The sequence below is a fragment of the Manacus vitellinus genome, unplaced genomic scaffold, assembly GCF_001715985.3.
Source record: "Manacus vitellinus isolate BGI_N305 unplaced genomic scaffold, ASM171598v3 scaffold_7_pilon, whole genome shotgun sequence".
Classification (NCBI taxonomy): domain Eukaryota; kingdom Metazoa; phylum Chordata; class Aves; order Passeriformes; family Pipridae; genus Manacus; species Manacus vitellinus.
The window spans coordinates 738956-760123 of NW_021940813.1; the positions used below are offsets into that span (position 1 = coordinate 738956).

Here is a 21168-nt window from a genome sequence, read left to right on the forward strand (position 1 = left end):
GGAAAACTATTTGTAAAAAAAAAAGATTTATTTGGTGCAGTGTTTACATGTAAGATAATTACATCTCAGTACCAAAAGAGAAAACAAGACTAGTGGAGTCATTTCATTCAATAAAGATTTATCCTTCTTAACAAAGTGACTTGATATGGCTTTTTGATCCTCTGTACTATGATTATAAATTATTTTCAAAATCCTAGTTGAGGTGGCACTCAGATATTAATTGTTTTGCCAAAAAACATACAGGCAGATACCTAAAGGACAGCTCTAAAGAATCAGAAGGCAAATTTAATAAATGAGGTAGTTCATCTGGTTACGCAGAAACACAGATTTGTGTTTCCTTGTATAAAACATCCAGTCTCTGCACATGTGTCTGCAATCCAAGGTCTTGCAACACAGCCTTGCTGGAAAAGTTTGCCCTTTGCCTTTCACAGCAGGGAAGAGTTCAAAGAGTCAGCCTCGGTGTGCACAGCATCACTGGGACACCTCCCTCACCACTTCCTGCGAGAGATCCAGAGCATCCCTCTCCATACCTGACATCCCTCTCCACACCTGACATCCCTCTCCACACCTGACATCCCTCTCCACACCTGACATCCCTCTCCATAGCCTCCAAAGCGAATGATGGCAGGGGTTGCCCTTTTTTTGGGTTCAGAGCAGCTTTAAGGCAGAACAGCACTTTTAATGGCTGAGGCAGCCAGACTGGTCTCACACTGGACAATCTGACTTGGGTGACTGCTGTGTTGAGATCCTGAGGATTTTTAACTACCTGAATGTACAGTATTATTTTTTTTCCTGTGCCTCTGCTGTAGTGCATGAAAAATTCCCTTCACATATACTCCTTACCCTCTACTCTGCTCTCCTGAGACCCCACCTGGAGTGCTGCATCCAGCTCTGGGATCCCCAACATGGACCTGTTGGAGTGAGTCTAGAGGAGGCCACACCTCTGCTGTGAGGACATGCTGGGGTTGTTCAGCCTGGAGAAGAGAAGACTCCAGGGAGACCTCAGAGCCCCTTCCAGCACCTACAGGGGGCTACAAGAGAGCTGGAGAGGGACTCTGAACAAGGGCCTGGAGGGACAGGACAAGGGGTAGTGATGTCAGACTGAAAGAGGGTAGGTTTAGATTAGATTTTGGGAAGAGAGTCTTCCCTGTGAGGGTGGTGAGGCCGTGGCACAGGTTGCCTAGAAAAGCTGTGGCTGCCCCATCCCTGGAAGTGTTCAAGGCCAGGTTGGACAGGGCTTGGAGCAACCTGGTGGAGTAGGAGGGGTCCCTGCACATGGCAGGGGGTTAGAAATGGATGAGCTTTAAGGTCCCTTCCAACCCAAACCACTCTATGATTCTACACTAAAAAAAATTAATTTCTTTTTAAATTGCCAACCAGCAGCTCAGAGATTCAACATTCACATTATTTAACATTTAATTTAAAAGACTACTAAACCAACTGTCTCAACATCCTGCTACAAAAATCTTAAATTAAACTGTGATTTAAATTGCCATTATAAGCCTGTACCTGATTATCAAGTGAAAGTTACTCAACTAAAGAGAGACATTTTAGCAAGCAGTTGACAGAATGACTTTCTGCCAGGCACCACAAGGAGAAGAAAGGTGCTCATTGTGATAATCCTTCACTGATTACGATCAGTCACTGTAGCCAGCACAGAACCAAGTGTGCAATCCTTCATGACATTTTTAAAAAGAAAATTCAAAGAGGAAAAAAAAAAAAAATCAATTACAAAGTGAATAAATATCCCAGGCACCCATGGCTTCATTTATTCTTGTCCTCAGAAACATCGATCAGACGCCGTTGTCATCTGTTCGCCTGTTTAAAAGACAAAACAAAATACAAAGGTTCAAGTTCTGTCTTATCAATTACTTGGATGCTTCCCAACAAAACAGTTTAATGAGCAGACAAGTCCCGTTTATTTATTTATTTATTTATTTTTAAAAATAAAATCGTGTTTCAGGATTTGGGACACGTAAAATTTGCAAAAAAAACCTTCAAATATTTTACCTGCATATTTCTATAAATCCAATCTGTAAACACAGTCATATTCCCATACACTCCAGGTTTATTGGGAGTAGCACAGCCGGTTCCCCAGCTGGTATCTCCAACCAGCCACCACACAGAGTTTTTGTTAGTCACCAGTGGGCCTCCACTGTCACCCTGCACAGAACACAAGCATTTAATTAGTGACCTGGCCACCAGGAAAGATAAGATCCATTTCACTGCAGGAATACTGGTTAAATTTGCAAAAAAAAAACCCAAAAAGCTTACTGCCATTTTAGGGAGTCACCAAAACAAAATGTGATGGCAATTTTGGTATTAAATGACATCTGCTTGCAAATGGGATGAAAATCATTTGCCCAGAGCTCTAAGACCTGCATTATTGACTGTTCACAAGCATAATGCCATGATAATTACCATAATAATCCTAATAATGCTGTGATTATGAAGAGTATTTGATCACTTTCAAGTACCAGATAACAAGCCATCCTTGAAGCATTAATAAGAACTGCCTCACCCTCTTCGGGTATTTAGTCAGAACTCAGCATTGGCAGCCATTCAGAAGATGAAACAAAAGCTTTTAAAGGGATGCACCACAAGGGGAAACCGAAGCCAAATCAAATGTTACGCAAACTTTTAATTTTGAGGGCGGGGGATTTGTTTGTGTGAGAGAGAAAGACCACAAAAATAATCAGATCATTATTAGATGCTAATTAGGAATTATTACCTGACAGGAATCGACTCCTCCTGCTAGATTTCCAGCACAGATCATTGTAGGCAAAATCATGCCACTATAGATAGAGGGAGAATTACACCTCGAACGTTCTATTAAGGGCACCGCAACATAATTCAAGTTATTTGATGTTTTGCCTGAAATCGAAATAGGCACAAACATACAAAGACAGAATAAGCATCACATTAAGCTGCTACTACAAATCCCAGCAGCCAGCACAGTCCACGATGAAATAATCTTACTAGAAGCAGCAGGATGGACTTTTAAAATATAAGAAGTCTGCAAGAGGTGATGAGGAGCTCCCCACGGTTTCAGGGTCCAGCACCAGCTGCCAGCAATTCCCATATTCAGGGCTCAGATTCCTCAACACCCCCTTCCCCAACCAGTACCTTCTTTTACTGAAAGAAACCTTTCCTCCCTTTTCCATTCTTACAAATTTACTTGCATCGTGCTATTTTAGCCTGAGGTGGAGGAAAGGACAGGCTCCTGCCCTTTCCCACCTCCAGAGGACTGGTTTAGCATGCAGGAGAGGTGGCCCTGCTGGCAGGGGCACAGAATTGTTTCCTGGGTGAATATTTCTGCCCCCCCCCCCACTGATTTGAGGGTCCTCTGTAGATCACAACTTGTTTTAAGACAGAATGCCCTGGGTAAATACTGGGGACTGTAAAAGGGGTGAAAAAGTAGCTTATCAACAGATCTAGAGCAAACTGCCCAATCAGCCCATGAAATGGTTACTCATAGGCTGAAGAGGACTATTTATTTAGAAGACCAGAACCACTCTTTACCTCCTTGGTACTCTGCTCCCCACCCTGATATCCAGCACTGCTGATCAGGCTGGAACATCATTCCCGGATTTGGCAGACAAACTGGCCGTACATTTTCTGCAAAACAAACAGAGTAACATCTGTAATCCCAGATGTGCAGACAGAATTCAAAATAAATGCAGATGAAGTCTCTCAGCACCACCACCACTTACACACCACACATTTTCTCTGTACTTTACCTTCCTTGCAGGTGAGCAACACTGTGCAATGCAGGCAGCAGCAGAAAGTTTACCAGCTGCCCTTTCCCTGAGGACTATCTAATCTTCATCTCAAATCTGCTTCATCTTCACCTCAAACTGAAGAACTAGCAGTTAGTGGTTCTAGCTCAATTCATCAGGCTAACTAGAACAACTAACACCAGCTCTTCTGGTCAGTAGAGGACAATAAAAAGAAAAACTTCAGACAGCTCTGCACTCTCTTTGCAAAACTCAGCTGAAAATAATTTCAGTGTGAGCAGAATTCAGTGCCTATATATATATGAGAGGTTTGCAGCACAAAAACCTGGTAAACAGACACTCTCCCTCCTCTCAATAGCAGAAAATCCTTTCCAGAGCACTTCTAGTAAGTTTAAGCTGATGCACTGATACACAAAGTACTTGTACAGGAAAAGCACTGCAAGTTAAATAACCATTTGTTATTTTGTACTCCTTGCTTACAAGCAACCTACATCTATGTTTATGAAAGGGAGTTCTTATAATGTTTGGTTCTGGGATTGGGGGTTTTTGACCATCATTTGACCTAAATTGATTTAGGATGTAGTCAGCTGCTCCACTAAGGCACATACAGCAGTGTCAATACTTAAGCACCATTCTGAGATAAAAGTACATTATTGAGATGAGCCTAAACCTCCTGTACATGTAACAGACGTAAATAAATCCTACTTAGGAAATCAGAGGCTGTGCCCTCAGTCTTTTCCTCCACCCTGCCTCTAAGCTGTCTATACCCACATTTGTGTTCTTCCCATAAGTACCCACAAGGATTTCTTGATGAAACCCAGAAGTTTTAAAAGATGTATTCATTGCCACTGGATTTTTGCCTTAAGAAGAGCAGGATACATACCAGTAAAACTCAGTGGTGACTCCAACTTCATAAGGGCAACATCATTGTCTTTGGAATCTGTGTCGTAATCCGGATGGGAAATAATCAGATGCACTCTGTATCCCCTTCTGAAGAGCATCTCATCCTGATTCAGAATCCCAGCATAAACCCTCCAGCTGTGTGGGTCAGAAAATCGTCTGTAGAGAAAGAAAGGTTAGAAGGTTTGCTTCTGTAGTGACAAGACATGGATTACTGACCTTCAAAACATTGTCTTCAGGAATTGTAGTCAAATGTACAAGAATGCACATGCATTTGACTACCATTTCTGAAGAATATGATAAAAAAATTGCAACACATCCAACTTTAGGAAAGCTGGATTCTAATTTCATAAATATATCCAAAAAATCTTCAAAATGGATTAAGTATCACTCTCCATCCCCTCATGTCACTCAGCACAGCAATTAAAGTCTGAGACTGCAACACTGAAGTCTATTGATTTCCATGGTTGAGGGATCAAGGAGTTATTTCTGAGGTCTCACATGTCAGTGGTATCACTCACCTGTTCTACCCAAAGAACACAGAGAAGCAGAAGCCAAAATTAGTAAAAACATGATCTAGCGAGGGAATTTCATTATCTCCAAAATGCCAGGGGTTTTTTTTGCGTGGTTTTGGTGGCGGTGTTTTCTCTTAACATTAAGCATGCTTGCTCGATGCAATTTAAGTAACTTCTTGTGCTCCAGCACAGTTTACAAATGCTTAATAGAAAATTTCCCACAAGTGTTAAAACTCCCCCCATGAGAACTGCCAAGGCAGAGGAGTGCCTGCAAGTCATCCCACCTCCAAAAAAAACCAAATCAAGACTGAAAACCAGGTTTGTGCCAGCCACAGCTTGGATGCCATTCCCAAAGCTTTTGCATACTACAGAGCTCAAATCATACAACAAAGGAGGGATAAGATCACCACATAAAAATAAACACTTGCATTCCTTCCTCAAGGTTAAGGACAAAGTTATTTTTCCTCGCCTTAGCCTTGAACTGTGATCCAGCCAACCAACATTAAAAATGTTTTGCTTTGTGGGTTTTCCCTCCAACAGAAGCAGCCACCTTTTAAACACAAGGTACTGCAGCACCCTCAACTCTCCTTTATAGGTTAAAAATGTACAAAGCATCAGCTATTTTTCTTGTTGATGGCTACATAAAGTGCTGTTTGGATAGGTATAAATCCACATTTAATACTGACTTGGACTTTACTACCCTGTGGCACGAAGATATGAGGAAATAAATGGTACAAGTATCTTCAAATTGATCATATCTACAGTAGTGCAATACTTGAGGGTTAGGGAATATTTGTTTTCCATTTTCTTTGTGTTTTCTCACAGTTCAATTCGGCATCTTCACGGAAACATTGTACTGTCTGGTGTTAATTTTGGTGCCTTGAATTTACATGTTAAATTGGGTGGGTATCTGCATCCAACACCACCATCCAATTTAATTTCCACCTTTAACACACAAAATAAGGCTTTCTTCCTGCAGAAAGCAGACAGATGACCAGCAGCCAGAACAAATTTTGCCGTGAGCCCTCAGGCCCGTGCTGCTACACAGACAAAACGCCGCACCTCGCACCTGCACGCGAGTTTTATAAGCAGAAAGTTGGGAGGCTTCGATAAATGTGTGCGTTTCAGCCCGAAGCAAGGGAGATGGGCAGCTGGGAGAGGGGTGGGGCTCACCCTTCCACGCAGTGTGCCGCCGTCACGATCCACTGGTGGGTGATGATGGAGCCCCCGCAGACGTGGGTGCCCTCCACGTGCAGGCTGACCTGCCACGGCCACTGCCCCAGCGCGGCTCCGCTGCCGCCCACGATCCTGTTCATCATGCTCACGCTCTTGGTGGACACGCCGCACTCTGGGGAGTCAATCACACGCAGGGGAGTCAGTTAAACAGGGAGCTGGGAGATGGATTGCTCCACCTTTGCACTGCCACAGCTCAGGCCCCAGCCCTGACACCTGGATCCCAATTGTCCAGCAGCGCAGACCCCCCGTCAAATTGCAAACATGGCTTGGCAGCTGCTGCCCTTGGTTCACCACAAACTATAAACCAGAGGTTCATAACAGCTTTCAAGCACCTTTGGCGAGACACACACCAGTTCTGGTCACTGCCATGCAAGAAAGCTCTTAGAAAGTGCCCAAAGGAGGGCAACGAAGACGGTGAAGGGCCTTGAGGAGGAGCCGTGTGAGGAGTGACTGAGGGCACTTGGTCTGTTCAGCTGGAGAAGAGGAGACTGAGGGGAGACCTCACTGCAGTTACAACTTTCTTGGGAGGGGAAGAGGAGGGGCAGGCACTGATCTCTTCTCTGTGGTGACCAGGGACAGGATCCCCGGGAATGGCCTGAAGTTGTGTCAGAGGAGGTTTAGGTTGGATATTAGGAAAGGGTTCTTCACCCAGAGGGTGGTTGGGCACGGAACAGGCTCTCACAGCACCAAGGCTGACAGAGCACAGAAAGTGTTTGGATGATACTCTGGGGCACAGGGTGTGACTCTCAGGGATGGTCCTGTGCAGGACTAAGTGTTGGACTTGATGATCCTTGGGGGGCCCTTCCAGCTGGGGATATTCTGTGATTCTGTGCTGTTCCACAAAGCAGCCAACAGCCAGGAGACTCCTCACTCCATCACCACCAAGAAGGTGCCTTGGCTGAGTGTTGGAGAGCAAAGGTGCCACAGACATCCCACCGTGGCTCCAGGTGAGGGCTATGGAGCTTCACCACAGGCAAGTCATTTAAAGTAATCAGCAGCAGCAAAGACCAAAGCAACTGGGGATACAACATCCTCCTCATCTCCTCTCCCACTCTGCCTCTTAAACTGAACCTTTCGAAACTTGGCAACCAGAGTTATATCATTTGCCCATCCAAAGACAGCAGGTATTTATGGAGATTCAAAAGGATTTCCCAGCTAGAGCGTTTCAAAGCATGAACCAGCAGAAGTGTGAAAACCACAGTGACTTACCTATGCAGCGCAGAGAAACCACATGTCCTGAGGCACAGGAATCACTGCAAGAGAAATAAAAAACCAAAGAGGATCTTAGGCACACAGTGAAGGAAATGGTGAGAAAAGTCCACCCTCCAGCTGCTTCCTACCCTTTCCAGCTACGTGCCCTGCCTTCAGCCTCATCTTCCTGCTGAGGGTTCCCTCCTTTCTTCACTCTCTCCAGCTACCCTACCAGCAACCATCTGGCCTCCACCATTTCTTGCATTCACCAAAACTATTATGTGGAAGAGTGAAGAGGCCAGTACAAAAGGTTTGTAAGCCTACTGAGGAGCAAGATGAAGAACAGCATGAGAAAAAGCTCTGCTGATTTATGAAGTAGTTGTAGAAGCATCTAAACAAGGGAGCTGCAGGAAGTTTGCCAGGCACAGCAGTCTATAGGTTTTGGAACCAGACATTTCAGAGTTGTTTAATGAGAATAAAAATGATACTTTCCACAGTGAAAGATCAATTTCTGCACGCTGTGTGTTCTTGCGACTGAAAAAAAAGCTGTACCAGCTGCTGTGAATATGTTCCAGCTTGTAGCTATTGTCACCATACAGAAACTCCTGCTGATGGTCAAAGAGCCTTAGATAACTACCTTTGACATGGCAACCTTCTAGAGAGCAAGGAGGGAACAGGATGGGACATCTTTTAAAAGATGAGAGGAAGGATGGAGAAAAGGCAGCTGTGCTTTTAAACAGAAGGGAGAGCAGCTGCTGCAAGCAGATTAATAACAAAGTCTTCCTCTAACAATCCCCATTGAAAGATGTGCCTGCATTATGCTGCAAGTAGAACCTACATCTCTTACAACAGCTAAACAGACCCTTGGTAAAAGGAAAGAGGTTTGTATTAGACAGATACCTGCTGTACAGCTTTTTGTACAAGTCTGTATTCCCAGCACTTGTGTTCAGCTTCATGTAGCTTTTAAAGCTGACATCAGGTACTACCCCACGACTGTAGTAATATGTATCCCTGCAAAATAGAAAGCTCATTATAAAACTCAGTAATTTCAGTTTTCCAACAAGGAACAATAAGCTGTGCCAAGCTGGAGCTTCTGACATGACAACACTAACAATATTTATTTGTATTTTTAAGTAAACACAGAACCCTGGTGGTGCAGTACAGTGCCAGAGACTCAGATTGTTTAAACATCAAACAGTTACTAGGTTAAAAAAGTATTTTTATCCAATATGCACAGTAGAAATGCTCAGCCTCATGTAACAGGGAAATATGAAGTGAATGTACTTTGCCAGTACATTTACACAGCACGGCAAAGTTCAGGTGCACTAAATTGTGACATCCACGTTTCAATGGGACAACAAAAAGGGCAGCAAGTGTTGTTCTTCTGCCAGGTCTTCTAGCTGAGGTTTTCTTGCTGCTGGGTTGGAGTTGGAACTACTGGAGCTGGAACTGGAACACACAAGTTCTGCCTGCCTCAAAAATTCACTCCATTGCTCCACACACAAGAGAGGACAGCATTTTCCAACTGTATCAAAGAGAGGCAACATCAAATATTTAAACTACAGAAGAATTTAGGCTGTGGTGTTATGTGGGGAGAACGTGGGCAGCACTCAGGGCACAAATGTTTACAGTGACCTTATCACAGAATCATAGAAAGGTCTGGGTTGGAAGGAATCCTAAAGATCATCCAGTTCCAACCCCCCTGCAATGGGCAGGGACACCTTCCACTAGACCAGGTTGCTCAGAGCTACATCCAGCCTGGCCTTGGACACTTCCAGGGGTGGAGCATCCACAGCTTCTCTGTGCAACCTGTGCCAGGGCCTCACCACCCTCACAGGGAAGAATTTTTTCATAATATCTCATCTAAACCTACACACTCTCAGTTTGAATCCATTCCCCCTTGTCCTGTTGCTACATGGTCTTGTTAAAAAGTCCCTCTCCATGTTCCTTGTAGGCCCCCTTCAGGTACTGGAAAGCCACAATTAGGTCACCCCTGAGCCTTCTCTTTCTTCCACAGAGCTGGTGTTGTGCCCTCTGAAGATCAAGGCTTTCTGTGTAATACTTGTGTTGACAGATTAAGTCAGACTGGATGTCACTGAACCATTTTAATGACCTGAGAGCTCTGGAAGTTATGTTGCAAGTGAATATAGTGGATACAAGTGACCCTACAGCAAGTGGTCACCCCATGTGGGCCAGACCCCATTACTTGTTGGAGCAACATTCCCTTTTGAGTCTGCAAAAGCCTCCACTGACAGCATCAGACCCATGTGTTTTTTGGCTCAGAGATGTGCTTTTAAAAATGGAAGAGACAAATTTTAACCTTTCCATGTATGTGCAAAGGCTGGTGAAGGTTGGACTTACACACTGTAGCCCATGTCTTTACATGCAATCTTCCCATAGTCATCATTCCAGTCATCTTGACAAACAGGATACCAGGATTTGCTGACAGGTGAATAAACTTCCAGGATGAAATTTGGTCCAAAAAGTCTAACTGCCAGAAAAGGAAGAAAGGGGGGAAAAAAAGAGAAATCAAGAACATCACACACTGTAGTACTGCTCTTTCTCTACTTAAAAGTATTGTTACCCATAATATTCACTTCTATGTATGAACTGATGTTAATTTAATGCTGCCTTCTACTCAAATTCTGAGTAAATATCCAGGAGACAAAAACATGAAAATCACTTAGTTCTTTGTGTGTAAGGCACTTTAAAAGAACTACCAGTTTTAAAATGCAAGTGTACAAGACATTGTTCATCTTCAGCTTTTATGCTCAAAATTCTCTTTCATATTCTGAGAAATACCACTGAGAAAGACTGCAATAGTCAGCCTTTTGTTATCTTTTACCTACACAACAATATATCTTAATATATCACATACATGTATAAATAAAATATAATCTATTGTAATATACTTTATATTATATCTTAATACACCAAATTTCTTCAGAGAAGCACTTGTAGGGCAAGAATGTAACAAAGAGCAATTAACTCTGGCATTCCATGCCCCATTATGTATTTATTTGTACAAGAATTTAATATAAAATAGCTCAAGGAAAAGAACAGATTGAACAAGCTCCTCCAAGAACCCATTATTCAATCAAATGGAGAGGAACAGACTTAGAGCATATGCCAGTAAAGGCTACTCCTGAAAGAGGCATATGCTGAATAGAAGTTCACAGAGAGAGAATAAGAGCACAGCTGGAGTTTTCCATCATGGCACAGGTGACAGAAACAAGGTACCACACCTTTGGAATCTACAAATCAATGATGTTTCCAACATCTACATCTACCATCAGCTTTACATTCTCTTGACTCCCTTGGCAGCCTTTCAGTTGGAAACAATGATCAGGCCAGGCTTTCTAGCACAAAGGAGTTATGAAGCAGCTGAAGAGTTATGGGGAGAACAAGGAATGCAAAATATATGGAAAAAGACAAGCGTGATTGAAGACCCTCAGGTTTATGTTACCACCTGAGGTTTACTGAGAAGTCAACAACCACTGTTCATTCCAGAGACAATGTTACATTCAGTTTTGCACAAGCCCTACTCAAATTAAAAGGTAATATCTAAAAAACTGATTCAAAGCCAGGGCAGCTCAAACCCCTGAGTCAGACATTTTCTTTCAGCTTTTCAATTAGACCGAAAACAAACTGAATATCTAGATACACCCCCTTCAGAGCACTCAAGCATCCTAAACCATTTTAGGGATATAACTTAGGCTAAAACACTCCTATTGTAACTTAGCAAGCTTTGGACAAGGCCATTTGCTCAAAAACTCTTTGCAGGTCTCCTCCCCGAGCCCCCGATGCCGTCACTCACCACAGCGGTTTTCATCCTCCCCGTTGGGGCAGTCACTCACTCCATCACACCACTGAGACGGTGGTATGCACACTCCTGAAGATCCACACTCGATCAGGGAGCCCAGACAATGATTCTCCACTGCAGGGAGAGAGAGAAACAGCCCTAAGGCCGAACATCAGTGAGCCTCAGGTGCCCACTGCCAGCTCTCAAGGACTCCACTTTGATAGGAGCTCTTAAACTCAGAGATGGGAGGAAGCCCAGCCTGACACAACAAGATGTCTTGCTCTGGCCTTTAGATCACTTGTCAGATTAAGTCACTGATGCAGTTGATTGGATTTTGGCCACTGGCCTCCACTGAAAAAGCAAGAGCCATTAAGTTGTCAAAAAAGAGTCAGCTTCACTGACAAAGCGTCCCACTTTAAGGAGGAAGAAAGTGAGTTCTCCAATTATATACTTTTCCTGTCACTTAAAAGAAGATTACGCTCACCCTGTATAAATCAAAGTGAGTGAAAAAAACACCCTTAAGAACACAAAGTGTCATCCTAGTAGTTCTAAATGAACTCTCTTAGAATCAGAGAATAGTTTGGGTTGGACGGGACCTTTAAACATCATCTAGTCCAACCTCAATGCAATGATCAAGGACATCTTCAGCTAGATCTCTCTTCCTCTTTTCTTGCACAGAACAGAATGGAGAGGCTCCTAAAACCATAAAAAAATGGATTTTAACTTCCTTTGAAAAGTGGCTTTCATTGAAAGAGAAATGACGACACCACAAGGCAAACTTCACTTAAGCTGAAGAGAATTGTTCCAGCTGAAGAGAATTGCTCAGAGCTCAGTCACCCCAGTTGTGGATGACTTCCAAGGTGAATGTATCATCCATTGTATGGCTTAAGGTGGTGAGACAGGCTGGGCTTGTCCAATGTTTACACACTTTCAAAGCAAAAGCCTCACAGAAACAAAGAAATGGATTTAAATGACCTCTGCTCCGAGAGAGGTCCCATTTGACCAAACCAAAACACACCTTGACCGTTTACACTCTTGCAGTTAAGGTATACAAATTTACTGCAACCTCCTTCCTTCGCTTAAAATTAAGTGAACTTTAAAAACCCTTGCCAGAGGTGGATTATTCTTTACTAGTTGCCCTGCACCAGCTCTTGTCAGATAGAGGGAACCTTTCCAGAGGAGCCACCTGAATAAGCCACTCCTGAACAGTCAAAAAGTTGTCATTTCTTACCATCAAAAACATATTTACCTGAGGAAGGGGAAGGGAAGAGACAGCAGCATTGTTCATTAAAAAAAGAGAACAAAAAAAAAACCAACCAACTAACAAAACTGAGCCATTAGAAAGCAACATTAGTTCATCTCTCGGGAGAAAAGCAACAAAGACTTGCCTGTCCTTAATTTGGCATGAGAATGTATATTTCTGACTTTCAAAGTTTAATGCATTTTTCTTTCAAAACAAAACAAACAAGAAAAAAAAAAACACAACTTACGAAAATACCAGATGAAGAAAGCAGCAATTGCACAACAAACGACTATCAAAACAGATAATATTATTATTATGGTTTTCCTTAAACCTGAAACGAAAGCAAGGAGAAAAAGAGAAATTAGTTCACAAATACGGTAATTTCCACCCATCAGCACCGTATTTCCCTGACATTAAAATCAGATCCTTTTCACCAGACAACCTTTCTCCATCCCACCATCCTTCCCTCAAATCACTCATGTTCCTGCCCAGTTACACCACCATCCCAGCCAGATATCACTTCTTCATGCATGGGGAGGTGGCTCCTTCCACGCACGAGTTGAAAGATCCCTTTTCTTTGTTATCTTGAAAGAAATCCCAGCAAAACTTACTCGATGCACATGATCTCCCGGATGAATGTGCTACTGGCCTGGTGGACTGGTGGGTGTGAACCCTTGGGACATAGCTTGGCACTGGAGGAGCATTTGTGGAGTAGAAGTGTGGATATGGATTAGCACCCACTGCCTGGCGGGCAGGATAGATGTGTTCTGCCTGAAAGCCGTGGTTCTCGTAGTATGGCGGTGGTGGACCCTAAATGGTGATGTTGAGGGGGGGAGGAAACAGGAGAAAAAAAGAAAAACAAGAGGCAAGACAGCAATTAGGACAAAGGTTTCAAAACCCACCCACACTCAGAACCGTAACTCAGTAATTCTGCCAATGCACACGCCCCCCACACAGACACTTACTAGTGACTCCAGTTTACACAGAGGAAGGGATTTACAGCACAGGCCTAGCACCTCACACTCTGAACAATAAAAATAACACAGAGCAAGGCTGGAAAATGTAAGATAAGATCAGTTTCCTGATCCAAAGTAACTCGGCCTGAGAAGGATTCTTGAGCCCAGCCCTCCAAGCTGGTGGCACAAACGCTTGCACTGGAACATCTGACAGGGTAGAAATAAACAGCAAGGACAGCTTTAGGCAGCTCTGTCACAGAAAGAAATGCTGACAAGTAACAGCCTTTGTCCAGGTCTAGGATAAATGCTTACTGCCCCATTTTGTCCTGTGACAACACCAGGTATACCTAAGCCATTTCTGAAACACGCTGGCCTACAACAGGTTGTGGGATATTTATCCTGGAAGAGCTGTAAGAACTAGTTAGAAGCCATTCTAACCTATCCCACCAAAATAAGCTTTAAAAGTATAATTCTCTCCTAAAAGCATCTGAGCACTTCAAATGTTAGTTAATTCAAGGCTCTTACACCTGTCACACAGTGTCTCTTTCCCTTTTTGCAGAAAAGAAAACACAGCAAATATTCCATGTTTTAAAAGGCTTATTAATCAGTTCATTACTCGATAGGCTGTTACTTACAAAGAAATAAAACATCATTAAAAGAAAAAAAAATCAGAGATGAATATTGCGAACATTTTGATTACTTACTACAGTAGAGGTCATCTTTCCTTTGTCAACAGTACAGAAACAATTCAAGTGTTTGGAAGTAAAGCATGAACCTATACACAAAAGAAAAAAAAAAAGAAAAAGAAAAAAAAAAGAAAACAATCACAACCAGAAGCTCTGTCCACCTTTCTTGTCAGTTTTCCCTTTGGAAAAATGCCAAACCTAGAGGGGGGAGAAATAAAAAACAACCACAAACACAACCGGAAGTATTTGAAGAGAGGGTACAAATTAAGGTGCAGCATGAAATCAGATCTCAATAGCCTCTCACTACAACCCTGAGGATTATACAGTGGCAACTATTCATTAACACGAGTGCCACACAAACTGAGAAGGTTAAGTCAGTGCTCACTCTCGCTGCTAAAGAATATCCTGGCAACAACCCACACGGTGTCAGTACCAAGTTCAGGTCCTCCTGCCTCTCTCAACACTTACTCATGTAACACTTACTCCGAGGTTTATGACACAGAAACAAGAACACGAGCAAAGCATCAGGAAATACAAATTCAACTCATTTGATAACAGCTCGCAGTCCCACAAGCCACGTTTGTTTTCACTCTTATGTTTTGCAAAGAGTTGTTTTCTTGGTTGTGTGTTGCAGCCACAGCACCAAAAACAGTGAAAGAAGCACAGCAGGGAAACAACATCGACATAAAGTTTTGAAAATAGAGTTAAAAAGAAGAGCTATGTCCAATGTTTCAAGCATACAGTGGTTTATTTTAAAGTTAAACATTAACATTAAGTAAAACCACCGATTAGCACAGACACAAGAAACACAAAATGTTTGCTGGTGCAGCTCCATGAGCTATCATTTTAATAAATACTGTAATCTACTGAATCTTCTCATGTTACTCCACATGGAAAAAAGCCTAGGAAGTGCCTCAGTCATGCACTGAGAAATACCTTTCCCTAACTTGCAGAGCAGAGCCCTGCACACAGGAACACTGCAGTTGCATTAAGACTCAGCATAATTCAAGCCAAAGTACAAGACTAGTTTTTAGAACCTCCACCAAGTTGTCATCTCTCCCAAAACTGAGCTGCAAATGTCTCTGAAGCAAGTTTCAACAGCAGCTCGTCACCTCGAGCGTGCCAATGCTTTGCAGTTTAGGGAAGGCTGAGGTTGGTATTTGCTTATTAGTGACGGCAAAAAAATGTGAATAATGCACTGTTGAACTTATCTGCATGGCAGACAGGTAAGAAACAAGTCTTAATTCTACTTACAGTAAGTCCATCCGATTGGTGACTAAGGCTTCAGGACTTCTGCTTCGCTTTATGTCGCATCCATTCTTACCCAGCTCATCACAGCAGTCAGGAAGTGCAGCTCTGCCCAGACTTAGGGGACAATTAAAAAGTTGGAGGAGGATATTTTCGTTCCTCGTTCTCTGAAAAGGAGAGCTAAAAAAGGATTAGGAAGTTTGGTCATAGCAGACAGAAGTGGTGATTCTGAGGTAAGTCAACAGGTACTATGATTAAAAAAAAAACAAACAAACCACAAATATTTTTTACATTACTATTTGAAAGGCTTTGCAAATTGGCAAGTAAGAGTGTTCCTCACTCTTTTTTGGGGAGCTTTTAGGGTTGGTTTGTGGTGGGTTTTTTTTAAAGAACTGAGAGGAAAAATATCTCTGTTGCTTAACTATTTTTCAACCATCCCTCCCAATTTAGTACTTGTTAGTATATTACCCATCCAGATTCTGATTAATAGCAGTTATCACATCACAAAATACCGGGAAGTCATAGGTACATACAGGTTTCCATGGTATTCTATATACACATTTGCCAGTGTTTTAAAACCAGATGAAAACAAACCCGTTAGTTTGCAAATGTTTAAGGCAAAAAATCAATGTGCAGCATCCAATAATGATATAATCTAGTTTTGTTAAGCACACATCACTCCTACAACTTCAAAATCATTTACAAATACATCAAGGGAACTGCAACAACTCAGATAAGGCAGGTGAGTCATGGAGGAACAAACTGACCTGTCAAACACTCCCCATCCCAACAACTACAGGGCTAGAAGAGACTAGTCTGTCTTATCTCAGTCCAATACTTTGGCCTTTAACTCACCTCATACATCAGATAAATTTAAATAGACCCCATGTAAAAGGATCATAAACCCACTCTGATGCAGAAGAGTTTAGTGGGAATGCACAACTATCCACTGCCAGTCATTCTTCCTGATGTCTGCTGAGCTATAATGGCACTTTCCTGGGTACATCTGAAGAAACAAACTTCAAGAGATGCCAGGCAAGGAAACAGGGATGGAGTTCCCCCACAAAAGAGGCTTCAAGGAGTAAGGGACAGGGCACATGGTGCCAAAGGACTGCAGGGCAGCTTGCTAATACCTTCTAGCTTTGGTAAAAATAAACCCAAATAATGATGGGGACCTTTCAGTCATATGCAGTCGAGTCCTTGAATTTCAGAAACTTCAGTTTACTCTGGTATGGGTGGAGCAGAACCAGCACTTGGACCCCCAGCAACACAGAATATCCAGAACTGAACGTGTTTTTCTTTGGTAACTCTGAAAGTACAGAAATAAAGCTACTGTTTCTAATGACAGGAGATAAGGAGAGTGAAAAGCCATTACTGACACAGTATCCTGATGAATACAGGAAAATGTACTGCCTCACAGCTGGCAGCTACTGCTTGAAGTATCTGAGCTTCTTCTCACATATGCCTTAGGAGTATTAATATCAGTGTGATGCCATGGGTCATTAAGATTAAAAAAAACACATCATTATTTCCAGTAAAAGTTGTCAAAATGAAAAAAAAAAAAAGGGAACAAAATGGCAATGCAAAATTTTAAAATATTAGATTAATTCAAAACAAATTCAACCCAATAGGTTTTGGGTTTTAGTTTTTCAATAGATTTCTGCAAATCAGATCTTTAAATAAAAGCTGCAGTAGAGTTTACTTCATTTGATAACATACTGCATTTGGTAACATACTACTTAATCTAATACAGACTTTCTAGACAATTAGTCCTCCAAAGGCTTGTCCTCCTCCCTACCCCAGTGACAGCCACTCTGTCCCCTGGATGGGAAAAGCACTGAGCACAGAGTTGTGCTGCTCACCTCTAAGGGGTCACCACCACATCCTCCTGAGCCCCTCACCTGGTGACTTTTGGGTAAAGGAAAGACTTCACTTTTGCCTCCTTACAGCACCATCATGTCATGGCTCCTTCATCCAGCCTGTGTCCTTCACTAGCCAGGAGCCAGTATCCCAAAGAGACAACAGAAAGAATGAAAGGCAATGAAACCCTAAAGGTTTAACCACAGTTTTGTCAATCAAACCTGACCTGCTGGCTTCTCCATGCAAGAAATAATAAGGTACTTCCTTAGTGCAAACCATGTCATAACTTAGTTGCTTCCCACAAGGTTTTATGTGGAGATCACCATAGGGTGTTTCCAAGCCTAGGTCAGTAGGATGGAATAAGTACCTCCAGATATCCCAGTTCAACACTGTGAATTCAACTTGGCCAAAGAAGCCAGAGTTACGTTGGCAACAGTTTACTTCCTGCATTCACATAATGCTTCAATACACATTTTGTGCTATTTCCTGAGACAGCAACAACAGTTAGCTGTTTGCTAAGCTCTGTGATAGTTGTCAACAGTTGAAAAAAAAAAAACAACCAAGAACAAAGAAAACCAAACCAGTTCTCCATAGGTGGACCTACGTAAAAGCAACCACATGCAAACAAGAAAGATGGGAGAGAATAGAACAGTCAGAAGCCAAACGAATGAAGTCAAGCCCATCTTCTAAAAGGAGGAATCATAAAAGCATTCAAACACTCTATGTGAACCTGAAACAATGCGTCACATCCAAAAAATTGCCACTATCCAGATGAACAAACTGGCAAAACTCATTAAGATAGCAAAGGAGTAATTTCAGTGCAACCTTAAAAAAGGGCAAGCCGAGAAATTATGGTGTTGATGACGCTGGAAAGGAAATATGCTTCCTTTGTTTTTTTTATTCCCTACCATTTTATGATCACCAAGAAGTTTCAGTAGCATAACCATAAACACAATATAACCATGATATGATGGTGGGGAGGAAATTTTAGAGGGGCAATAAAAAAAAAAATAAGAGGGAAAACCAGGAAGGAGGTGATTCCAGATTAATTTTCATTATCTCTTCAGAGAGCAATTTCACAGAACAGGATAATTCTTGCCTTTGCTACCAGGACAAGAGGAAAGAAACACGGTCAAGATTTCTATTGAACAATCAGTACTAAAAGTCACCATGACTTGCAAATGAAGTATAGAAAGGTTAAAACAAATCCAGCTATAAATTAAAAAGGAAAGGAACTAAGTAAGATTTTCACCTCATTTCATTAATAAGATTTCCTTGACACTTCAGGAAGTAGCACTAAATATTCTTATTGTGACGATTAAAAAAAAGTGATCGTAATTTACTCCACAGAGTAAAATTTATCCCCTGGAAGGGGTCAAAGACAAATTGACTGAATGTCTCAAAGTCATCAAAATCAGGTTCTTCCCAATGTCCTGGCCCTTCAGGAACCTTCTCCATAGAGGTGATCTCTACTCAGCGTGCCTATGAGGTAACATCACACATCTTCCGGAGAACAACAGGAGACTACGTAAATATTTACATGAAAGGTTGCCACAAATAAAACCTCAGCATTCTCACAATTCCTAAGAAATAGGTTTGAAGCTATTCTAGATTAGCTCCCAAAATATCATTATACTGCAGAGTGTACTGATCAACAGGTGTCAAAAAACAGTGCTTCTTGATAAGCACTATCAGCAGCAGCTCAGTGAAGCCCACAACAGTATTCCCGAGGCCAGGAAACCAAGATTAATTCTACTTCCACATGTGGCAAAAGAAGGCATTTAAAATCTCTGAGTGTAGCAGTCTCTTTAAGCAGTTACAGGGTGCCATATTTGTGCTACAACTAATCATCTGCTTGTCTTCTCTGAAAACAGATACTGCCATGAACCTCAGCCTATCACAAGTACATCACGTCAGGAACACTGGGGTGGGGAAGGAGGTTGAAATGCTGTTGCCTGGCTGAGTGGATGATGAGTGCCAGAAGACCCTACAAAACCAATCATTTCTGAAACAGAAAGGACCAAGAGCCCAAAAGAACCAGTTGTGCTGTCATGGTAGGAGATGGACCTATTGGTCAGGTAACAACTGCAAACCACAGCACCCACCACCAGATCACAGGAGGAGCTGGAGGATGCAGCAACAGCCAGCTTGGCATTTGGATTCTTACTTCCCCTACACTGCATCCCCAGTTCTGCCTCTGCCCTTCTTCCATGGCAGAAGCAAATAATTTTCTGGCAGAAGCATATTTGCTTGTTATCTTCATATTTGATTATTATCTTCTGGCAGTAAAATTCAAGTGTCTACATTACTGAAAGTCGCTGACAAGGAAATGAACCTCTCAAGAATACCTGTTTACCATATTGGAGTTGCAAATGTATATTGTATGAATATGGTAGCACTAGTTACCCACTCTGCAGAAAAAAAAAAAAAACAGCAATGTTCACAAATCAGACTTATTTAGACATCTGGTCCAGGTCAGCTATTTTCAATCTGTGAACTACAGATCCTGAGAAGCTGCAAACCATTTCTAACGGGTCTATGGCAGAGAAGAATGAAAAGCAAATCTGCTGGTAGGAGGTTTGAATTCACTCCATGGGGAGGCTTGTGTTGCCAGAAACAGGTTTCAGGATCCAGGCATCCAAGATGTGGGGGAAGTACTGCTGCAGTAGCACAGACACTGCTGAGCTACCATCGTGGCACTGGAAATACTCATGTGGATCAACCCTGGACTGATACAGGAGGAAAAGGCCGTATCTTCAGGACTGACAACTCCAAGAGAAATATTTTGACCAGCACCCTGGAATCAGGAAAAGGTTCTTCACCCAGAGGGTGGTCGGGTCGGGCACTGGAACAGGCCCCCCAGGGCAGTGGTCACAGCACCAAGCCTGTCTGAGTTCAAGAAGTGTTTGGACAACACTCTCAGGCACATGGTGTGAGTTGGGGATGGTCCTGTGCAGGGTCAGGAGTTGGACTTGATGATCCTGATGGGTCCCATCCAACTCAGCAGATTCTATGATTCTGTGAATAATGTGTCACTTTATTTTTCCATCAACATCCAGGAACATAGTTTCAACTTATTTCCATTTTCAGGCTAGGCTGCCATGATGGATTTGCTCTAGGCTGACTGTCCTATGAACCAGTATAATTTTTAGCAGTTTAAGAATGAAAGGAAAAAGGAAAAAAGACATGTTAAGTCCTACTTTGGCATCAAATTTTATCTTAGTCTTTTGGCTTTACATTTATGTTGATACCTGTAGGTAACACTCACAACAGCAATCACTTCCCAGTTCATTGATTTGTGCCACATACAATGTCCATCTCTTTCCCCCACTTAACACTATAAAAATCCAAAATACTGTAAAAATCTTTCCCCACCTAATACTGGAAATCATCCAAGTTGCTTCCCTGGGCTCTTTCTAAAGCACTAAAGGCATTAGTGTCACTTTACTCAGGGCAAACAAGGATACTTAGGACAAAGGCTCGATGTGAGAACTGGCCCTTTAAATTCACTGACACCCACTCACCCAGGGACTTGAGGTTGAAATTCGAGGGCCAAGTAAACTCTGAACATAAAGCCACCAGAGGGGAGGTGTGGAGTGGGGGTTGATTTCAGCTTGCAAAGATTTGGCCCAGAAGTTTCAGTGCTAGGACTCCTGAAAAAAGTCACTCTTCCAAAATCTAAAGCACTTAAGGGGTTAGTGTAACTTAGGGCAAACAGGGACGCTTAGGACAAAGGCTCAACGAGAGAATGATCTTCCAAAATCACTTGATGAATTATGACAACTTTAACCAGA

At 42.4% G+C, this 21168-nt stretch overlaps 1 protein-coding gene across 2 annotated transcripts; it reads right to left on the minus strand.

Moving 5' to 3' along the window:
- Nucleotides 1–1271: 1271 nt before the first annotated feature.
- On the minus strand, nt 1272–15690 carry TMPRSS2 (transmembrane serine protease 2). Of its 2 annotated transcripts, none has more exons than XM_018084391.2 (14): nt 15521–15690; nt 14285–14355; nt 13236–13434; nt 12872–12955; nt 11397–11516; nt 9941–10070; nt 8480–8590; nt 7598–7641; nt 6326–6500; nt 4621–4796; nt 3523–3618; nt 2732–2874; nt 2011–2163; nt 1272–1818 (listed from the first exon to the last, which is right to left on the minus strand). In XM_018084391.2, exons 2-14 carry the CDS (start codon nt 14297–14299, stop codon nt 1807–1809), a joined length of 1458 nt encoding a protein of 485 aa, XP_017939880.2. In that variant the 5' UTR covers nt 14300–14355; nt 15521–15690; the 3' UTR covers nt 1272–1806. The 2 variants fall into 2 exon arrangements, with proteins under 2 accessions (XP_017939880.2, XP_017939879.2); XM_018084390.2 differs by having other exon boundaries at nt 11397–11540.
- Nucleotides 15691–21168: the final 5478 nt, after the last annotated feature.

Bases quoted from the DNA above. Each gene is read 5' to 3' on its own strand.
- TMPRSS2 (XM_018084390.2), bottom strand. The intron at 12,956-13,235 runs GTAAGTTTTGCT...CTTTCGTTTCAG, and splicing joins CGGGAGATCATGTGCATCGA to GTTTAAGGAAAACCATAATA. The intron at 4,797-6,325 runs GTGAGCCCCACC...CTTTCTCTACAG, and splicing joins GCGGCACACTGCGTGGAAGG to ACGATTTTCTGACCCACACA.